The 18,001-nt window shown below is 43.3% G+C and overlaps 1 protein-coding gene across 3 annotated transcripts in view; it reads right to left on the bottom strand.

Annotated features, from left to right (window-relative positions):
• The window catches only part of shisa6a (shisa family member 6a), a 61,291-nt gene that overhangs the window by 33,377 nt on the left and 9,913 nt on the right, over positions 1-18,001 (bottom strand). For 2 of the 3 annotated variants that reach the window (XM_014203449.3, XM_014203448.3), the window contains exons 4-5: positions 13,621-13,713; positions 12,759-12,830 (exon numbers count right to left, since the gene is read on the bottom strand). In XM_014203449.3, the coding sequence (XP_014058924.2) occupies positions 12,759-12,830; positions 13,621-13,713 (165 nt within the window). The remainder of the gene's footprint in view (positions 1-12,758; positions 12,831-13,620; positions 13,714-18,001) is intronic. The other variant, XM_014203450.3, reaches the window with a different exon arrangement.

The following is an 18,001-nucleotide window of genomic DNA, read 5'->3' as shown; positions in this document are numbered from 1 at the left end:
TTATCCCTCACACGAGCCAAATGAAAAAGCTGCAATGTCACCCAAGTCAACTGGAGCAGTAATCCAGCCATGTCCGTAGACATCTTGGTGTGGAAAGAAACTGACCTGGGATGCATTGCCTCTGGGCTCTGTTGTTCCTTTGTCATGGGCTAATGTTTGCGTAGACACACACATGCCTCCTCAGGGTGAATACCAGTCCCTACCCCTCGTATCACAAGTTCAATTAATTTCACAGTTGGCGGCACCCACAGTCCTTTTGCCCAGCCTGTTGTCTGGGGCTGGAGAGAGATGGAAGAAAATGACGTGCCTCGAGCTGCAGTCTCTCCCCCCATGAAGACTCAACTCGCCCAGGGACAGATCTGGTCTGATAGAACCGCTGTGCTGCCTGCCTGCTTCCCCGCCTGCCTGCCTGCCCGCCTGTCTGGCTGACTGTCTGCCTGCACTCGCCTGCCTGCATGCCTGCCTGGCTGCCTGCCTAGCTGCCTGCCTTTCTGTCTGCCTGCCAGGCTGCCTGCTTGGCTGCCTGCACTCGCCTGCCTGCCTAGCTGCCTGCCTAGCTGCCTGCCTTTCTGTCTGCCTGCCAGGCTGCCTGCTTGGCTGCCTGCACTCGCCTGCCTGCCTGCCTGCCTGGCTGCCTGCCTAGCTGCCTGCCTTTCTGTCTGCCTGCCAGGCTGCCTGCTTGGCTGCCTGCACTCGCCTGCCTGCCTGCCTGCCTGCTTGCCTGTCTGCCACATATTACAAGAGTGTCCAGACACAGAGAAAAAAAAAAGCCCAGACACCTGAAATGATAACGATACAAGTGGAGATGAGTGTCCAGACACGGGGAAAAAATGTCCAGACACCTGAAATGATAAGGATACAAGAGGAGATGAGAGTGTCCAGACACCTGAAATGATAAGGATACAAGAGGAGATGAGAGTGTCCAGACACCTGAAATGATAAGGATACAAGAGGAGATGAGAGTGTCCAGACACCTGAAATGATAAGGATACAAGAGGAGATGAGAGTGTCCAGACACCTGAAATGATAAGGATACAAGAGGAGATGAGAGTGCTAAAGGCATCATTACTGCTCCATAAAGGCAAATTATTTATGTTCCTTTCCTATAAAAGCATCTTAGATGTTACTTAGTCATGTTTCTATATTTTACTCTATATTATTGAACCATATCACACCAAAAATATTCTGATATGTGGTAATCTAAACCCAAGCCGATGCATAAGACTGTAATTTGACTTATAATTATAGTTGAAAGGTACATTTTTTGCCAGTAAATCATAGTTTGCCATTGTCATCAACTTGGCTGTACTTTTTTTTAATGTTGTAACCAACTTGGCTATATAAAAAGATTCTCAAAATGTTGGTGTTAGAAAATGCCATTACTGATGGGCGGTGTCGACAGTTCATGAGAACGTGCACCACAATGATTTGTTTGAAGACAAATAGCTGCTATTATAAGATATGGCCTTCAAAGCCAGTGTTCTCCATGGCCAGATTAATGGGACCAACCTCTTGCTGATATCACACTGCAACATGATGAACGGGAAATTAGCATAAAAGACTCCTTGCATTCTATCTAACACTCTTAATGAGCTTTAATAAAAAGTGGCCACACAGCACGAGGAAATGGTCCTGATTGATGTCTCACATTATTGGGGATTGCACCCCTCAGAACTCCAAAACCCTTCTGCCTGGTTCTCCTGCCCTCTCTCCCTATCTCTATCCCTCTCCATCTCTCTCCATCTCTCTCTACTTCTCTCTCATTCTCTCTGTCAGTACTGCCTGCTGCTGGAGCCTGGTTCCTTCTTTTCCAGGACAACACCCAAGGGACAGTCTACTGATAACAGGCCTGTCATACCGGCCCACTCTCAGCTCTCACACCTCTATTTTATTCAATCGCACAGTTCTGAAGTCAACCCGCGTTTTCCTTCATGCCACAAATATTAGATTTTTCATATCCCTAAGCAACAACTCCCTTCATCAGGGTGTCTTCAATGTGAACAACACAGAGCTGTGTTTCTGAATGGGTTATGGATTTGATTAGGATGTCAATGCTATGTTCGTGTTACAGGTCTGAGAGAGAGTTAACACGCTGTGCTTCCCTGAATGAGTGAACACTACAGGATACAGTACAGGATATACACTGAGAGTACAAAACATTAGGAACTCCTGCTCTTTCCATGACATAGACTGACCAGATGAATCCAGGTGAAAGCTATGATCCCTTATTGATGTCACTTTTAAATCTATTTCAATCAGTGTAGATGAAGGGGAGGAGACAGGTTAAGTAAGGATTTTTAAGCCTCAAGACAATTGAGACATGGATTGTGTATGTGTGCCATTCAGAGGGTGAATGGGCAAGACAAAATATTTAAGTGCCTTGAACAGGGTATTGTAGTAGGTGCACCGGTTTAAGTGTGCCACGAACTGCAACACTGCTGGGTTTTTCACGCTCACCAGTTTCTCATGTGTATCAAGAATGGTCCACCACCCAAAGGACATCCAGCCAACTTGACACAACTGTGAGAAGTATTAGAGTCAACATGGGCCAGCATCGCTGTGGAACACTTTCGACACATTATAGAGTCCATGCCCGACGAATTGAGGCTGTTCTGAGAGCAAAAGCGGCTGCAAATCAATATTAGAAAGGTGTTCCTAATGTTTTGTACACTCAATATATGATATATGTGAGGGAAAATGTACTGCTCTAATGTATGGGCCTGTCCTTCTTCCTCTTGTCACTCTAAATCTACTCCGAGGCGTTGCCTAATGAAGCAGCCAGCGGAGAGTGTATGATGACTATGGATCAGCCGCTATTGTGATTTTGGGACGCCATTCCACCGAGCTGCAATTACCAGCCATTTGTGGTTGGAATGAGAGCTTGCCGCTTGCAACTCAATGTTCCACCACCACCATTATGCCGAAAAGCTAGAGGATTTAATGTGCATAACAAAACACACATGTCATTGCTCGTTCTCCACCCTACTGGGCACTGATTTGCACTCACTGCAGTTTCCTCTCTCTCTGATGAGCTGATTGTGGATATTCCTGTGTGTTTGTGTGTGTGTATGTGCGTGTGTGTTTGCATGCACCTGTGTCTCTATTTATGAGTAAATACATTCTGAAAAATGTAGACACTCCGTTGGCTTTCCACATTAGCTAAGACATTGTACACATCACAGCCAACAAACCCCCAAATACACAGCCTGGCCTGGGCTTGTCGTAGCGTTTTGCCATTTGGGTGTCAGATAGTTTGTATCTCTCAGCCATTTGCTCTATTTGTGTCAGCTTTGGTCCATCTTTGAATGAGCTATCCCTTCAACGTAATGGCAGAACCTCCCTTTACAGAACAACAGCCTTTCTTCGATAGCAGCGCTGAGTGTCTGGGCCACATACAGCACAGTACTGTAGCTGTCCTGCTATGCATGCTAGATCTGCTCTCCCTGGTATTAGTATTCAGACAGGTGTGGTATGGTCACTGCTGCTCTTCTGGTGTCGGCTAGCTCGTTGGCGCCATGCTGACAGAAGCAATTCCATGTCCACCACTGCCCTGTGCTGCTCTCTCCTCATAATAGATATTGACAGGTGGAGTGCAGATAACACTAATCTCTATCCAAACATGATTGGATATGTCATAGAGGGCTTTTTCATCATTATAGCATTCAATTCACAACTTTGTCGGCCCGCTAATAGCATTTCATGCTAGCATACGCCGTGCCCTGTAGCTGAATGGCTGTGTAATTGTCACCCTTCCTCTCTTCTCTGGTTCCTCGTGCTCCAGCCCAGCAGGTAATAAGCCCTGTCTTATACTTCATCTTTACTTCAACCCCCAAGCTGAAGGCTGCGTGGTCTCCTCATCTCTCGCTAGTGTCCGACTGTTTCCCTGTTTACATAAAAAATGCTGTTTTATACCTTGCCGTCAAAATGCACAGTTGATGAATAATGCATGTCTCTTATTAATGAGCTTATGGAGCATGCAACACTAATGCAGATAGAGACAGCAATATATCCCTGCCCTAATAAAAGGCTGTGTATCTATATACAATATATAGATGTAAATTAATCCTTCAAATAACCCGCCTGACATTGTCTTTAATATGGTGTGATGTTTCCAACTGTATGAGCAAACTAATGAAATATAAAGCTATGCTGGGAAGACAGGGGGAATGTTCTACATTTTAGCAGATGCTCTTATCCAGAGTGACTTACAGGAGGAATTAGGGTTAAGTGCCTTGCTCAAGGGCACATCGACAGATTTTTCACCTACTGGGCTCTGGGATTTCACCCAGCGACCTTTCAGTTACTGGCCCAATGCACATTGTCTCCCGACCCCTCCCGTCTCAGCCTCCAGTATTTATGCTTCAGTAGTTTATGTGTCGGGGGCAAGGGTCAGTCTGTTATATCTGGAGTATTTCTCCTGTCTTATCCCCTGTCCTGTGTGAATTTAAGTTCTCTCTCTCTCTCTCTCTCTCTCTCTCTCTCTCTCTCTCTCTCTCTCTCTCTACCTGAGCCCTAGGACCATGCCTCAGGACTACCTGGCCTGATGACTCCTTGCTGTCCCCAGTCCACCTGGCCATGCTGCTGCTCCAGTTTCAACTGTTCTGCCTGCGGCTATGGAACCCTGACCTGTTCACCGGACTGTCCCAGACCTGCTGTTTTCAACTCTCTAGAGACAGCAGGAGCGGTAGAGATACTCTGAATGATCGGCTATGAAAAGCCAGCTGACATTTACTCCTGAAGTGCTGACCTGTTGCACCCTCGACAACCACCGTGATTATTATTATTTGACCCTGCTGGTCATCTATGAACATTTGAACATCTTGACCATGTTCTGTTATATTCTCCACCCGGCATAGCCAGAAGAGGACTGGCCACCCCTCATAGCCTGGTTCCTCTCTAGGTTTCTTCCTAGGTTCTGGCCTTTCTAGGGAGTTTTTCCTAGCCACCGTGCTTCTACACCTGCATTGCTTGCTGTTTGGGGTTTTAGGCTGGGTTTCTGTACAGCACTTTGAGATATCAGCTGATGTAAGAAGGGCTATATAAATACATTTGATTTGATTTGATTTGACTTAACCACTAGGCTACCTTTCGCCCCTTCAGGAGCTCATAACATTAAGTCACACAGAGATAATCACAACGTTACAGTGTACAGTGTCCTTGCTTTTCGACATAGTAAGAGATACAGACAGTTTTGAATGGAATGCTATGTAAAGGATAGAATGAATAGGAGTCTCTTAAACCTGAGGAGAACTATAAAAAGGCATACTAGCCTCCCAAGGACTTTTACTTGCATCACACTTAACGTGTGCTTTAATGTGTGAGATCACAAATACAAATTCCCTACAATAGGCTATACATTCATTTTCACAAAGCACATTCATACAACATGATACAAATGTGAAAATCATTTAACTGAATAGTAAACACTGTCGTACACACTGAATCCTAACTCAAGCTCAACAGGCACATTGGAATTCAAGGAGGCTCTGCAATTCTATTCTGAAGTGGTACATCCTCAAGAATAAATGCACCAACTCCTGATATGGAGATGGGAGAAAGACAATTATATTTCCAATTTGAGATAAAGACACTTTGGGCTAAGTAAGCAATGAATGAATGCATATCTAGCTGTTTCCATGCCAATTCATAATGCAGAGTACCATCAAAACTCAGATGGCATCAATATGCATATTGCTCTTGCACACGCACCATACATGCTGATCCATCTCCGGCCCTTCTAATGGGATTTCACTGGCCTAACACACACACCATACATGCTGATCCATCTCCGGCCCTTCTAATGGGATTTCACTGGCCTAACACACACACCATACATGCTGATCCATCTCCGGCCCTTCTAATGGGATTTCACTGGCCTAACACACACACCATACATGCTGATCCATCTCCGGCCCTTCTAATGGGATTTCACTGGCCTAACACACACACCATACATGCTGATCCATCTCCGGCCCTTCTAATGGGATTTCACTGGCCTAACACACACAACAGCAGTGCATAATGCATGAAATGACCATGGATCACTGGAGGTGATGTGAGGGTATCAGTGTGTTTATCAGTAAGATGAATTTGTTCTTAACTGACTTGCCTAGTTAAATAAACGTAAAATAAAATAAATAATACAAATCAGAAGGCTAGCGGATAGAGAGCTGAGTCCCAGGCCACAGCCATCCAGGCCACTGTTAAAGGCATGTGGGACTAAGGGAGCATGAGACTCATGAAGCCAACCTAATCACTTCCTTTAGTCTGCTTCTTTAATAGACAGGCTGAATAAGGATTATAATCAATTCATATTGTGCATTTGGCTGTTCCAGATTCCTACAGCACAGAGCAGAGGCTGTACTCTGCTCAGAGACATGCTTATCAGGAAAGAGAAGGAAAACACAGCTTGTGCCAATGTGGCTCTTGCTGAGAACAGAAAGGAACAAGGTCAGTGAGAGCAATGTCGCTCGATAGCCTTTATGGGTTTGTGAACTATTCACAAGGATCATTAATACACCTGAATGAATCTATGATTTACCATCACCATGCTGCATTGATTGACTGATTTGATTTTGGATTACGATTGAAAAGAATGTCAAGATTATCTAAACTACCAGTTGCAAACAATTTTGTTCACATTTCCATATCTAACGCAACATTTGGCATGCTATGACACAAACTGTTATGTCACAACAGACATGGCCTTAACAAGAAGCACTTTAGATGTCTTGCAAGAGCCCCAACTCTGAATAGTGCCCTGGTCCTTAAAATAAAAATGGATTGTGCCTCTTTCCAAAGACATGCAACAAAGAGAATATTCTCCCATCAACTATATCACCATGAATAAATCCTTTAGAATTTCTTCCTGTATTTTTTTAGACAGAAAACTCACAATAGTGGGGAGAGAGTCGTATGCGTGTGAAGGTGGAGAGTTCTGTGCCTCCGTCACAATGGCCCACTATTATTGGATTACAGTCCGTCTTGGTGCTCAGGCCTGTCCATTAGGATCTAGCTGGCAGGGCCATGCGTGGCATGCCTCTCCTCCTCCCCTGGCTGTCACACAGCCGAAGGGCAAAGTGAAGTGGTCACAGTAGACTGGTCAGGAGGGGCGATGGACGGCTGGGCGCCTCACGCTACTGGGAGGTCACTCAGGGGTCAAGCTTTTAACAACCTCTCAGTCTGGCGTGAACAGTAGAGGTCACAACTAAGACACTCTGCCCAGCCATTTCCTTTTCCACTTGCCTTGGAACCGCAACACTTCACTACAGGGCGTGGTACCCCTTTACTCCTCTGCACTGGGTCTTTGACTGTCCCTCTTAGTGATATAGTGGGGCAGCAGGTAGCCTAGTGGTTAGAGAGTTGGGCCAGTAACCGAAAGGTTGCTAGATCGAATCCCTGAGCTGCCAAGGTAAAAATCTGTCGTTCTGCCCCTGAACAAGGCAGTTAACCCACTGTTACTAGGCCGTCATTGTAAATAAGAATTTGTTCTTAACTGAATTGCCTAGTTAAATAAAAATATACTGTATACAGTCTCCTCTTCAGTACCTACCTCCTCTTACAGCCCTGCTTTCTGGGATATCACTTAGCTGAAATGTCGGCCTTTAGAGAGATCTTCATAATGGAGGTAGTCATGCAGGTGACACCTGCTTGGTGTACTTGACCTCCCCTACCAATGTGGAGCCTCAGGGATTAGAGAAAAAGGGAGGGATGTGGGAGAGCTGCAGCACTGTCCCTATGAGACAAGGTCACCTTAAATGGATTGGGATGAGAAGAAACCAAATCCCCCTGGGACAAAATCAGGGAGCAACTTATGAAAAAATAATTAAGCAGGATGCACATCAGTGGATGTCACAGCCAGAGGGGGAGGGGTGAGGGTGGGGGGGACACAAACAATCCTTAGGACAAGGGTAATGTTTGTTCACTGGATATCTGAAAGTGTCACGATGGACAAAGGATAATTTGTTTGACCTCAAAAACAGTTTGGTTTTGTGAAAGGAGTTACTTTTGAAAGAAAAAGGCCTGGGGTTCAGAATGACAAAATTACATTTATAACAATATTATGAAATATTCGACCCACATTAGTCTACGCCCACTGGCAATGCCCTCACATTTCTGTCTTAGGTCAGTTAGGACAAACAGATTAGCATTTATTACATTCGTGACATAACTTAGCTTTGGTAAGATTTTTAATTTCAGAACCAATTAGTCATTTGCAAGTTTAATGTCTCATTTGAGGACAAATCATTTCTAACTCTGATTTATGGCTGTTCCACTCCAATATACCTCTAATCTGTCAAACATCTTGGATAGTTTTATTGTAACAATAAGATTCTCTCTCTCAAATTCTCCAACGACCTCGCAATGACCTCCAAACAATGCAGGAAGAACCCCACCCCTCTTCAGAAACTCCTCCAAGTGGAGATACTTATATCAGCTGGCAGATATATCTTCACCAGCTTCAAAAACACCTTTTATCAATTCAATGTTTGTCATTTGATGAATGAAGTGGAATCTCCTGAAGCATTTCCTCTGTGGCAGCTGCTTGGCCTTTAGTTGTGTCTAATAAATCTGTTGTGGTCCACAGTGGCTAAATGGACACGTCTGCCTGGCCAATCCATCATGGAAGAGTGGAGATAGATAGACATTGCCAATTCAAACCACTCACTGATATCATTTATAAATCACACTCACTGCACAAGCCTTCCAACAGACACTTCACTAGCCAGCCACAAAAACAATCTACCGTGAGCTATATGAGCTTGCTACTGTACGTTAGCCTGCAGCCCCATAGTGTCTGTATGAGTAGAGTGTACACCCCCACAGAGAACTAAAGGATTTTGCTCAATAAAATTTGAGGTCATTCCTATTGTACTAAGCAGTTGTTTTTCTTGTAACTATCCTGATTGTAGACTCCGTTATATCTCCCTATTAGCATATGGATATTCATTAATACATATTTACAGTTCCACGTGAATGCATGGGGAAAATATCCAGAATATCATAATATACACTTGAAATTAACTTGAAAGGAATTTAGGGACTGAAGAGAGATGCTAGAGATACAGTATGGTGTATTGTAGCAGGGTTACAGTATGGTGTATTGTAGCAGGGTTACAGTATGGTGTATTGTAGCAGGGTTATAATGATGTATTGTAGCAGGGTTACAGTATGGTGTATTGTAGCAGGGTTACAGTATGGTGTATTGTAGCAGGGTTACAGTATGATGTATTGTAGCAGGGTTACAGTATGCTGTATTGTAGCAGGGTTACAGTATGATGTATTGTAGCAGGGTTACAGTATGATGTATTGTAGCAGGTTTACAGTATGGTGTATTGTAGCAGGGTTACAGTATGGTGTATTGTAGCAGGGTTACATTATGGTGTATTGTAGCAGGGTTACAGTATGGTGTATTGTAGCAGGGTTACAGTATGGTGTATTGTAGCAGGGTTACAGTATGGTGTATTGTAGCAGGGTTACAGTATGGTGTATTGTAGCAGGGTTACAGTATGGTGTATTGTAGCAGGGTTATAATGATGTGATGGGGACACGTAACATGTCTGTCAAGTTAGAATGTAAGGTTTATTGTCACATGTACAAGTACAGTGAAATGCTTAACTTGCCAGCTCTACCCAACAGTGCAGCAAACAAAATCAAAATAGTATAACTAATTAAAAAAACGAATATATACAGTGGCTTGCGAATATATTCACCCCCCCCACCCACCTTGGCATTTTTCCTATTTTGTTGCCTTACAACCTGGAATTAAAATTGATTTTTTGGGGGGGTGTGTATCATTTGATTTACACAACATGCCTACCACTTTGAAGGTGCAAAATATGTTTTATTGTGAAACAAACAAGAAATAAGACAAAAAAACTGAAAACTTGAGCATGCATAACTTTTCACCCCCCCAAAGTCAATACTTTGTAGAGCCACCTTTTGCAGAAATTACAGCTGCAAGTCTCTTGGGGTATGTGTCTATAAGCTTGGCACATCTAGCCACTGGGATTTTTGCCCATTCTTCAAGGCAAAACTGCTCCAGCTCCTTCAAGTTGGATGGGTTCCGCTTGTGTACAGCAATCTTTAAGTCATACCACAGATTCTCAATTGGATTGAGGTCTGGGCTTTGACTAGGCCATTCCAAGACATTTAAATGTTTCCCCTTAAACCACTCGAGTGTTGCTTTAGGGTCATTGTCCTGCTGGAAGGTGAACCTGTGTCCCAGTCTCAAATTTCTGGAAGACTGAAACAGGTTTCCCTAAAGAATTTCCCTGTATTTAGCGCCATCCATCATTCCTTCAATTCTGACCAGTTTCCCAGTCCCTGCCAATGAAAAACATCCCCACGGTATGATGCTGCCACCACCATGCTTCACTGTGGGGATGTTGTTCTCGGGGTGATGAGAGGTCTTGGGTTTGCACCAGACATAGCATTTTTCTTGATGGCCAAAAAGCTAAATTTTAGTCTCGTCTGACCAGAGTACCTTCTTCCATATGTTTGGGGAGTCTCCCACATGCCTTTTGGTGAACATCAAATGTTTTTTCTTATTTTTTTCTTAAATAATGGCTTTTTTCTGGCCACTCTTCCGTAAAGCCCAGCTCTGTGCAGTGTACGGCTTAAAGTGGTCCTATGGACAGATACTCCAATTTCCGCTGTGGAGCTTTGCAGCGCCTTCAGGGTTATCTTTGTTCTCTTTGTTGCCTCTCTGATTAATTACCTCCTTGCCTGTTCCTTGAGTTTTGGTGGGCGGCCCTCTCTTGGCAGGTTTGTTGTGGCGCCATGTTCTTTACATTTTTTTATAATGGATTTAATGGTGCTCCGTGGGAAGTTTCAGATATTTTTTTATAACCCAACCCTGATCTGTACTTCTCCACAACTTTGTCCCTGACCTGTTTGGAGAGCTCCTTGGTCTTCATGGTACCTCTTGCTTGGTAGTGCCCATTGCTTAGTGGTGTTGGACTCTGGGGCCTTTCAGAACAGGTGTATATATACTGAGATCATGTGACAGATCATGTGACACTTAGATTGCACACAGGTGGACTTTATTTAACAAATCATGTGACTTCTGAAGGTAATTGGTTGCACCAGATCTTATTTAGGGGCTTCATAGCATAAGGGGTGAATACATATGCACGCACCACTTTTCCGTTCTTTATTTTTTTGAATTTTTTGAAACAAGTTATTTTTTGAATTTCACTTCACCAATTTGGACTATTTTGTTTATGTCCATTACATGAAATCCAAATAAAAATCAATTTAAATTATAGGTTGTAATGCAACAATATAGGGAAAACGCCAAGGGGGTGACTTTTGCAAGGCACTGTATATATTGTAATGATCTGGCTAGATCATAAATGAACAATTGTCCAGACAGAGAATTGAGTTTACAAATTCCCAATTTATTAACCAAACTCAACACAGGCTACTGTTTGGCCGTAGCCCACGCCAAATAAGGATACCCATATAAACCAACCGTGACCGTCTCTTGTTAAGACCAGACGTAAGAGAGAGAACAATGGCTAAGCATGGTCTTAAACTGGTGATGCTCCACCCCCAGCCAAACCCCCCCACACACCCCACACACCGCTCCACCAACCATCAGGATGCCCGGCACCAGAACATTCCAGGCATTCCCGTGGTTGGCAGATAGCAGTTTGACTGGCATGTCGGACCCCGTGAAAACTGGGTACTGGTAAATACAACACAACCAACGAACAGCATAACACATAACACACAGCTGTCTGTGCAGGTCGCTACAATATATATAAATATAATAAAGAAAACACGAGAAATAAGAAATAAGAGAGTAAGCTATATACTGGGTCAGTGCCAATACTGGCTGTCAAACTGGTGATAGTAACAGGAGGTACAGGGAGCAGACAGAGAGCATGTTGACAGCCAGCTGTTTGAGGTGGAAAAGCCCTCGGCTTTGTAATGACAGTTACTGTAACACCAGGCAGCAGTGATGTGGCCTAACAGGAAGGCTGCGGATTGCTGTTCAAACCCCAATTAGCCTACCTAATTTTCACATGCATTCTTTTTTTAAAGATATGAACATATTGAACAACTATATAGATTTGCAAGGAAATATTTGAATTTGAATGAGAAGCAAATGTAAAACAGTACTCGTTTTTGTCATTTGGTAAAATACCACTTACCTTGCAGACACCTAAAATTTACAAGAAGTGGTTATAAAATTGCAGACACAATAACACCATCAGAATGTCTCTCGACACACACACACACACACACACACACACACACACACACACACACACACACACACACACACACACACACACACACACACACACACACACACACACACACACACACCACACAGTTAATCATGACATAGCAACCATTTTAATGCTTGTCACCCTCCTTGTCTATCCTAATCATCTACAGAACCCATGACTGCTTCATACTTTGGAGAACAGACCAGCACAGACATTCAAGCCTGCTTTCCACTCCTCCTTGTGGAGTTGTTTCTCTATGTTTTGCATTAGGTACACCAGACAGCCATGCTTTCTAAAAGCTGTACTGGGCTGGTTAATGATAGTGGCAGGGCGTCTGCTCTGATGCCCTGCATTATGAGGAGCTGGTGAGATTAGCCGCCAAACCCACTCTATGGGCCCAGGGTCTAGGTGTGTGAAGTGTGTGAGCGTGGTCTTATCTGGCGGGAGCAGAAAGCAGGTGTGTGGCTGTTCTCCGGCAAGTAGCAGGGGTCTCCATAGTGAGAATATGTTACATACTGTAGGAGATATTAGGAACGTCCAGATCTCCCTGCCAGGACAGCTGCCCTAAATCGTCTACAGAGTGCTGCGCTGCAAAGACAGAGAACAGCCACTTGTTCACTACTTAGCTTTATGCACCAACTCTAGCTATTACCATCTTATACTACCAGATTAAGAACATTTCGTTTTCTATGTTCTACTGATGAGTTCAATAGGTGTATATCATAATGTAGTTTTCTTGGCATTTGACAGGAAGTCACTTATGTACAACTATCATCAATGATTTTAAACGTCCTTAGTGAGTGGAGACGAGACTCTGCCAGCTCAACTGACTCCATTGTTCTCGTACAGTAGACAGTTCTGTACACAGTGATCTGGCACAAAGAAGAGTTGGAGGATGTGACAAGTACAGCATGCAGTGCTGATAATGCTAAGTGTTATTTCATCCACACATGGCCATTGTGTAAATGCCTATATGAGTCAGTCAAGGGGAAAAACATAACAAAAAGGAGAGTACTTTTCACATCTGAACAAAGCAGTAACTCATTGAGGCTTTTCTCTTTTCAATTAGCTTTGAGAAATGACGTTATTGTTCTGCCAAAAGCTTCAGTCCTATTTCCCAAGGTGACTGCCAGCTGAGAAGTGAGCAAGTAAAATAATTGGATGGGCTATTGCACTGTTTCCCCCGATCTACTCAAACAGCGGTTCGAAAAATGGAAGAAGACTTTTTGGACAAAGAGTGGAGGAAATGTGTGGAGGTGAGAGGCAAGGTGAAAATGAGAGTGAGATTTGTGTTAGAAGTTTGTATCACAATGCTGTCTTTACTCTTGAAGACATAGTAATTGTCATCAGACCAACAGACAATGGAGATGGACAATACCTTTTAGGTGCGGTCGTCCCAGTGTCACGAATCCAGAGGAGATGAAGTTATGATCAAGTTGGCCTTGGCGGAAGTTCTCTTTCCCGTAGTGCCCTGTGGGAGAAATGCAGAGTTAAGATAGCATGAGATGACCAATACCATTTATCTGACCAAGACAATTCACTAAGCATATTCGTTGCTGATTTTCGTTCCAACCCTCACATAGGAAATCACAAACAACTGTGTACACATATCAGCGTCTGGGACACTCTTAATCAGAGGTGTGGACTCGAGTCACATGACTTGGACTCGAGTCAGGCTCGAGTCACAAATATGATGACTTGCAACTCGACTTTGACTTTAACACCAATGACTCGTGAACTAACTTGGACTTGAGCCCTTTGACTCGAACTGACTTGATACCCTCCCCAAGCCCAAATATAAAAAATTATGCTATTAAAAAAGTGTGCAGCGCATCAACTCTTCAATTAACTGATTATTGTTTGAATCGGACAGCAGCCAATCAAATTGTGCCAGCTGAGAAAAAGTTGTGTGTGGCAATGCAGAGGAACGTCGGTGAGTGAATTCAGATGGAGCCCTTGGAAAGATGATTCCCAAAATTATTATTTTTGGATATGAAGACTACGCTGTAGTCAGCAAAAAACGGATTGCAACTTTCAAAACATGCGGGAAGAAAATTAGACGGAGGCGCAACAACTTCCAACTTGGTTCGACATTTGAAGCTGCACAAAGAACGGTAAGTCGTGGCTAATATAGCCGACAGCTATATATAACTTTGCTTGTATTGAATGTTGGCTAACGTAACATTAAGTCAATGAGCCTCCACACAGTCAGTCAGTGCGGGAACGTGATCATTGCACCGAAGATTGAGCTACAACTGGCTAGGCAGTTTGTAGCCTAAATCCTGCCTGGTGTTACTGCTGTTCCTAAATCCATTGGCATACGTTAGCCTACTGTAACTACACACAGAGAGGGTTTGTGTGTTGTGTGTTAAGGTTGGGCGATTGTGTACAAGCCTACATCGCTCGATTGCGCCCCATAGCAATAGTCGATCGCTATGGGGAGGTCTTTCTCATGGCTACCCATGTATTTCAATGGAAATATAATGTTTATTTGGAAAGTAATAAATATCTATATGATTTGCATAAATGTAGTATACTAACTATTACTCTTGTTAAAAATATGAAATGGTATTACATTTGGGGAAGAGTACATTAGACTTGTTTAGGACTCGAAACTCAAAGTTTAGGACTTGAGACTTGACTCGGACTTGCCTGCCTTGACTTGAGACTTGACTTGGGACTTGAGTGCTAAGACTTGAGACTTACTTGTGACTTGTAAAACAATGACTTGGTCCCACCTCTGCTCGTAATACATCCAACCACCCTAGTTAATGAACGTATTATATGATGCATTAGCCTCATTCTTTAGTTAGCTGAATAGCTGTGTTCCCGGGAGTTTGTCTTTTATGGTGTCTTAGTTCAGTTCAGCTAGTACTCTGACAGATAGTGAGGAGGCCTCTGAATTTCACTCTCTCTTTGGCTCAGCCAACTGGTAAAGGAACAGGGACACAGAGGGAAAGGAAGGTCTCACATTAACAATTTATGATGTCTGATGTACACTCAGGATCATCACCACCGCAAAAGGTTACACTCCCCAAAGCTGCGAGCTGGGGGAGCTAGTGAAGACCTTCCCTTCTCATATCGTTCACAAATTAAACAAAGATTCCCATTCAGGGTCAAAAGCCCTGCCCTTTTGCCAAAGCAGGTAAAACATTCAAACTTTAATTGGGTGGAAAAATGTATTTCAGGCTTGGGCACTTGACCCTGAAGATCAGTGGAGAGATTCTAAATAACCCTTCTAACCGAGACTCTCCTGTGTTTTAGAACTGATTCATTCCTTCCTCAACTTATACAGTAGAACATTTTTACCCCACATAGACCTACACTATGGAGGGACCTTATATAATTGATTCATAAACTGTGTAATTGGATCGATCTTCATAATCATGACAGCTGCATTGTAGTACTGTATCTATGAAATGTCAGTTTATAAAAAATGTGCCTTGCAACAAAACATTTCATCCTGGATTTCCTTGGTCTTAAAGATCACTATGTAACATAATTTGTTCCAAGATGCTATATTGTGTCTGGCTGGAACAAGTCCTGTAATTGAGAGTGCAGAGGTCCACAATGGACCGTCAAAGTGCCTGCCAGCAGTCTGACAAACTCCATTTGTCCTGCCAATCGAACACCAAAATGTTGTGCACAAAAAGATGCAGGTAGGCTGAGAAAGTGAGTGTGTATCAGACAGTGAAAGCTTAAACTGAAAATAGAGGAGAAACAACATGACGGTCTGTCTTACAAAGGCCTATTGAGTTCCCCTCCCGCCACTCTCTACCTTCCTGTTAGTGCCAGTCTGCATTAGCTGGCGAATAGTTCAACAGCCTCATCTCAATGGAGCAACTTCAAAGTCAATAGCGTCACTCAGACCTTTGGGCCATAGAGGCAGAGATCGAACCGCATTTCAAATTATAATGAGAAGGAACACCTGGGACCATTAGCCCTGGTCTTCATTACACTGACGTTTGACACAGGCCTGAGCTCTCTAAAGCCTGTTTGGTTCTGTTTTCAAGCCCAACGGATACTGTAAACTGATTGCTGAAACATTTTATCCATCACTGTTACTTTGGGATTTTCATACTAAGAAACTAGTAAATACTTAATGACTCTGAGGATTTAAGAAGTTGACTGTGTCCAATTTATGCTGAATAAAAAGAGGCGTTTATGTGCAAGTTTTTTTTATCTGTTTGAAGTATGCCTTCATGAAGTGTTCTTGGCTTAGAATAATACCAAAGGGGAAACAACTACAACACTTACAGAGCATTCGGAAAGTATTCAGACCTCTTCCCTTTTTCCACATTAAAGCCTTATTCTAAAATGTATTAAATAATTTACACAGTTTACACAGAATACCCCATAAAAAAAACAGAAATACCTTATAATACTTTATAAGTATTCAGACCCTTTGCTATTAGACTTCGAAATTGAGCTCAGGTGCATCCTGTTTCCATTGATCATCCTTTAGTTGTTTCTACAACTTGATTGGAGTCCACCTGTGGTAAATTCAATTGATTGGACATGATTTGGAAAGGCGTGACACACCTGTCTATATAAGGTCCCACAGTTGACAGTGCATGTCAGAGAAAAAACCAAGCCATGTGGTCGAAGGAATTGTTCTTGGGCTGCGAGACAGGATTGTGTCGAGGCACAGATCTGGGGAAGTGTACCAAAACATTTCTGCATCATCGACGCTACCCAAAAAGACATCATTCTTAAATGGAAGAAGTTTGGAATCACCAAGACTCTTCCTAAATCTGGCTGCTTGCCCAAACTGAGCAATCGGGGGAGAAGGGCCTTGGTCAGGGAGGTGACCAAGAACCTGATGGTCACTCTGAAAGTGCATAGAGTTCCTCTGTGGAGATGGGACAACCATCCAGAAGGACAACGATCTCTGAAACCCTCCACCAATCAGGCCTTTATGGTAGAGTGGCCAGACGGAAGCCACTCCTCAGTAAAAGGCACATGACAGCCCGCTTAGAGTTTGCCAAAAGGCACCTAAAGGACTCTCAGACCATGAGAACAAAGGTGGAACTCTTTGGCCTGAATGGCAAGCGTCATGTCTGGAGGAAACCTGGCACCATCCCTACGGTGAAGCATGGTGGTGGCAGCATCATGCTGTGGGGATGTTTTTCAGCAGCAGGTACTGGGAGACCAGTCAGGATCGAGGGAAAGATGAACAGAGCAAAGTACAGAGAGATCCTTGATGAAAACTTGCTCCACAGTCCTCAGGACCTCAGACTGGTGCAAAGATTCACCTTCAACAGGACAATGACCCTAAGCACACAGCCAAGACAATGCAGGATTGGCTTCGGAACAAGTCTCTGAATACCCTTTAGTGGCCCAGCCTGAGGCGGACTAATCCATTTTAGAATAAGGCTGTAACGTAACAAAATGTGGAAAAAGTGAAGTGGTCTGAATACTTTCCGAATGCACTGTATCTCCACCAGTGTTTGACAAGCTGTGATGGGGATAATCAGCTTTCTAACCTTGGTCTACTCTAAGGACAGCGCCTAAGGGCTGAATTCAGGTTCTACTGTAGGAGACGTTGACTATGATACATTGTGTTCTTATGCTGAAATACACTGATACATTATCTCGAAAGGGTAATTTAACTGATTTTCCTTTAGCAGAAGACTTTAGGGTCCAAGCAGAGACCAACCAACATCAATGAGAAAATTATGTTAGAACATGATATATTTCCAAGTGTGAAAATAAAACAACATAGAATACAATCTGAATTGTGAAAAACAGATATATTC

The sequence above is a fragment of the Salmo salar genome, chromosome 06 (genome assembly GCF_965601325.2).
Source record: "Salmo salar chromosome 06, fSalSal1, whole genome shotgun sequence".
NCBI lineage: Eukaryota > Metazoa > Chordata > Actinopteri > Salmoniformes > Salmonidae > Salmo > Salmo salar.
This window is presented reverse-complemented; position numbering and strand designations above follow the sequence as displayed.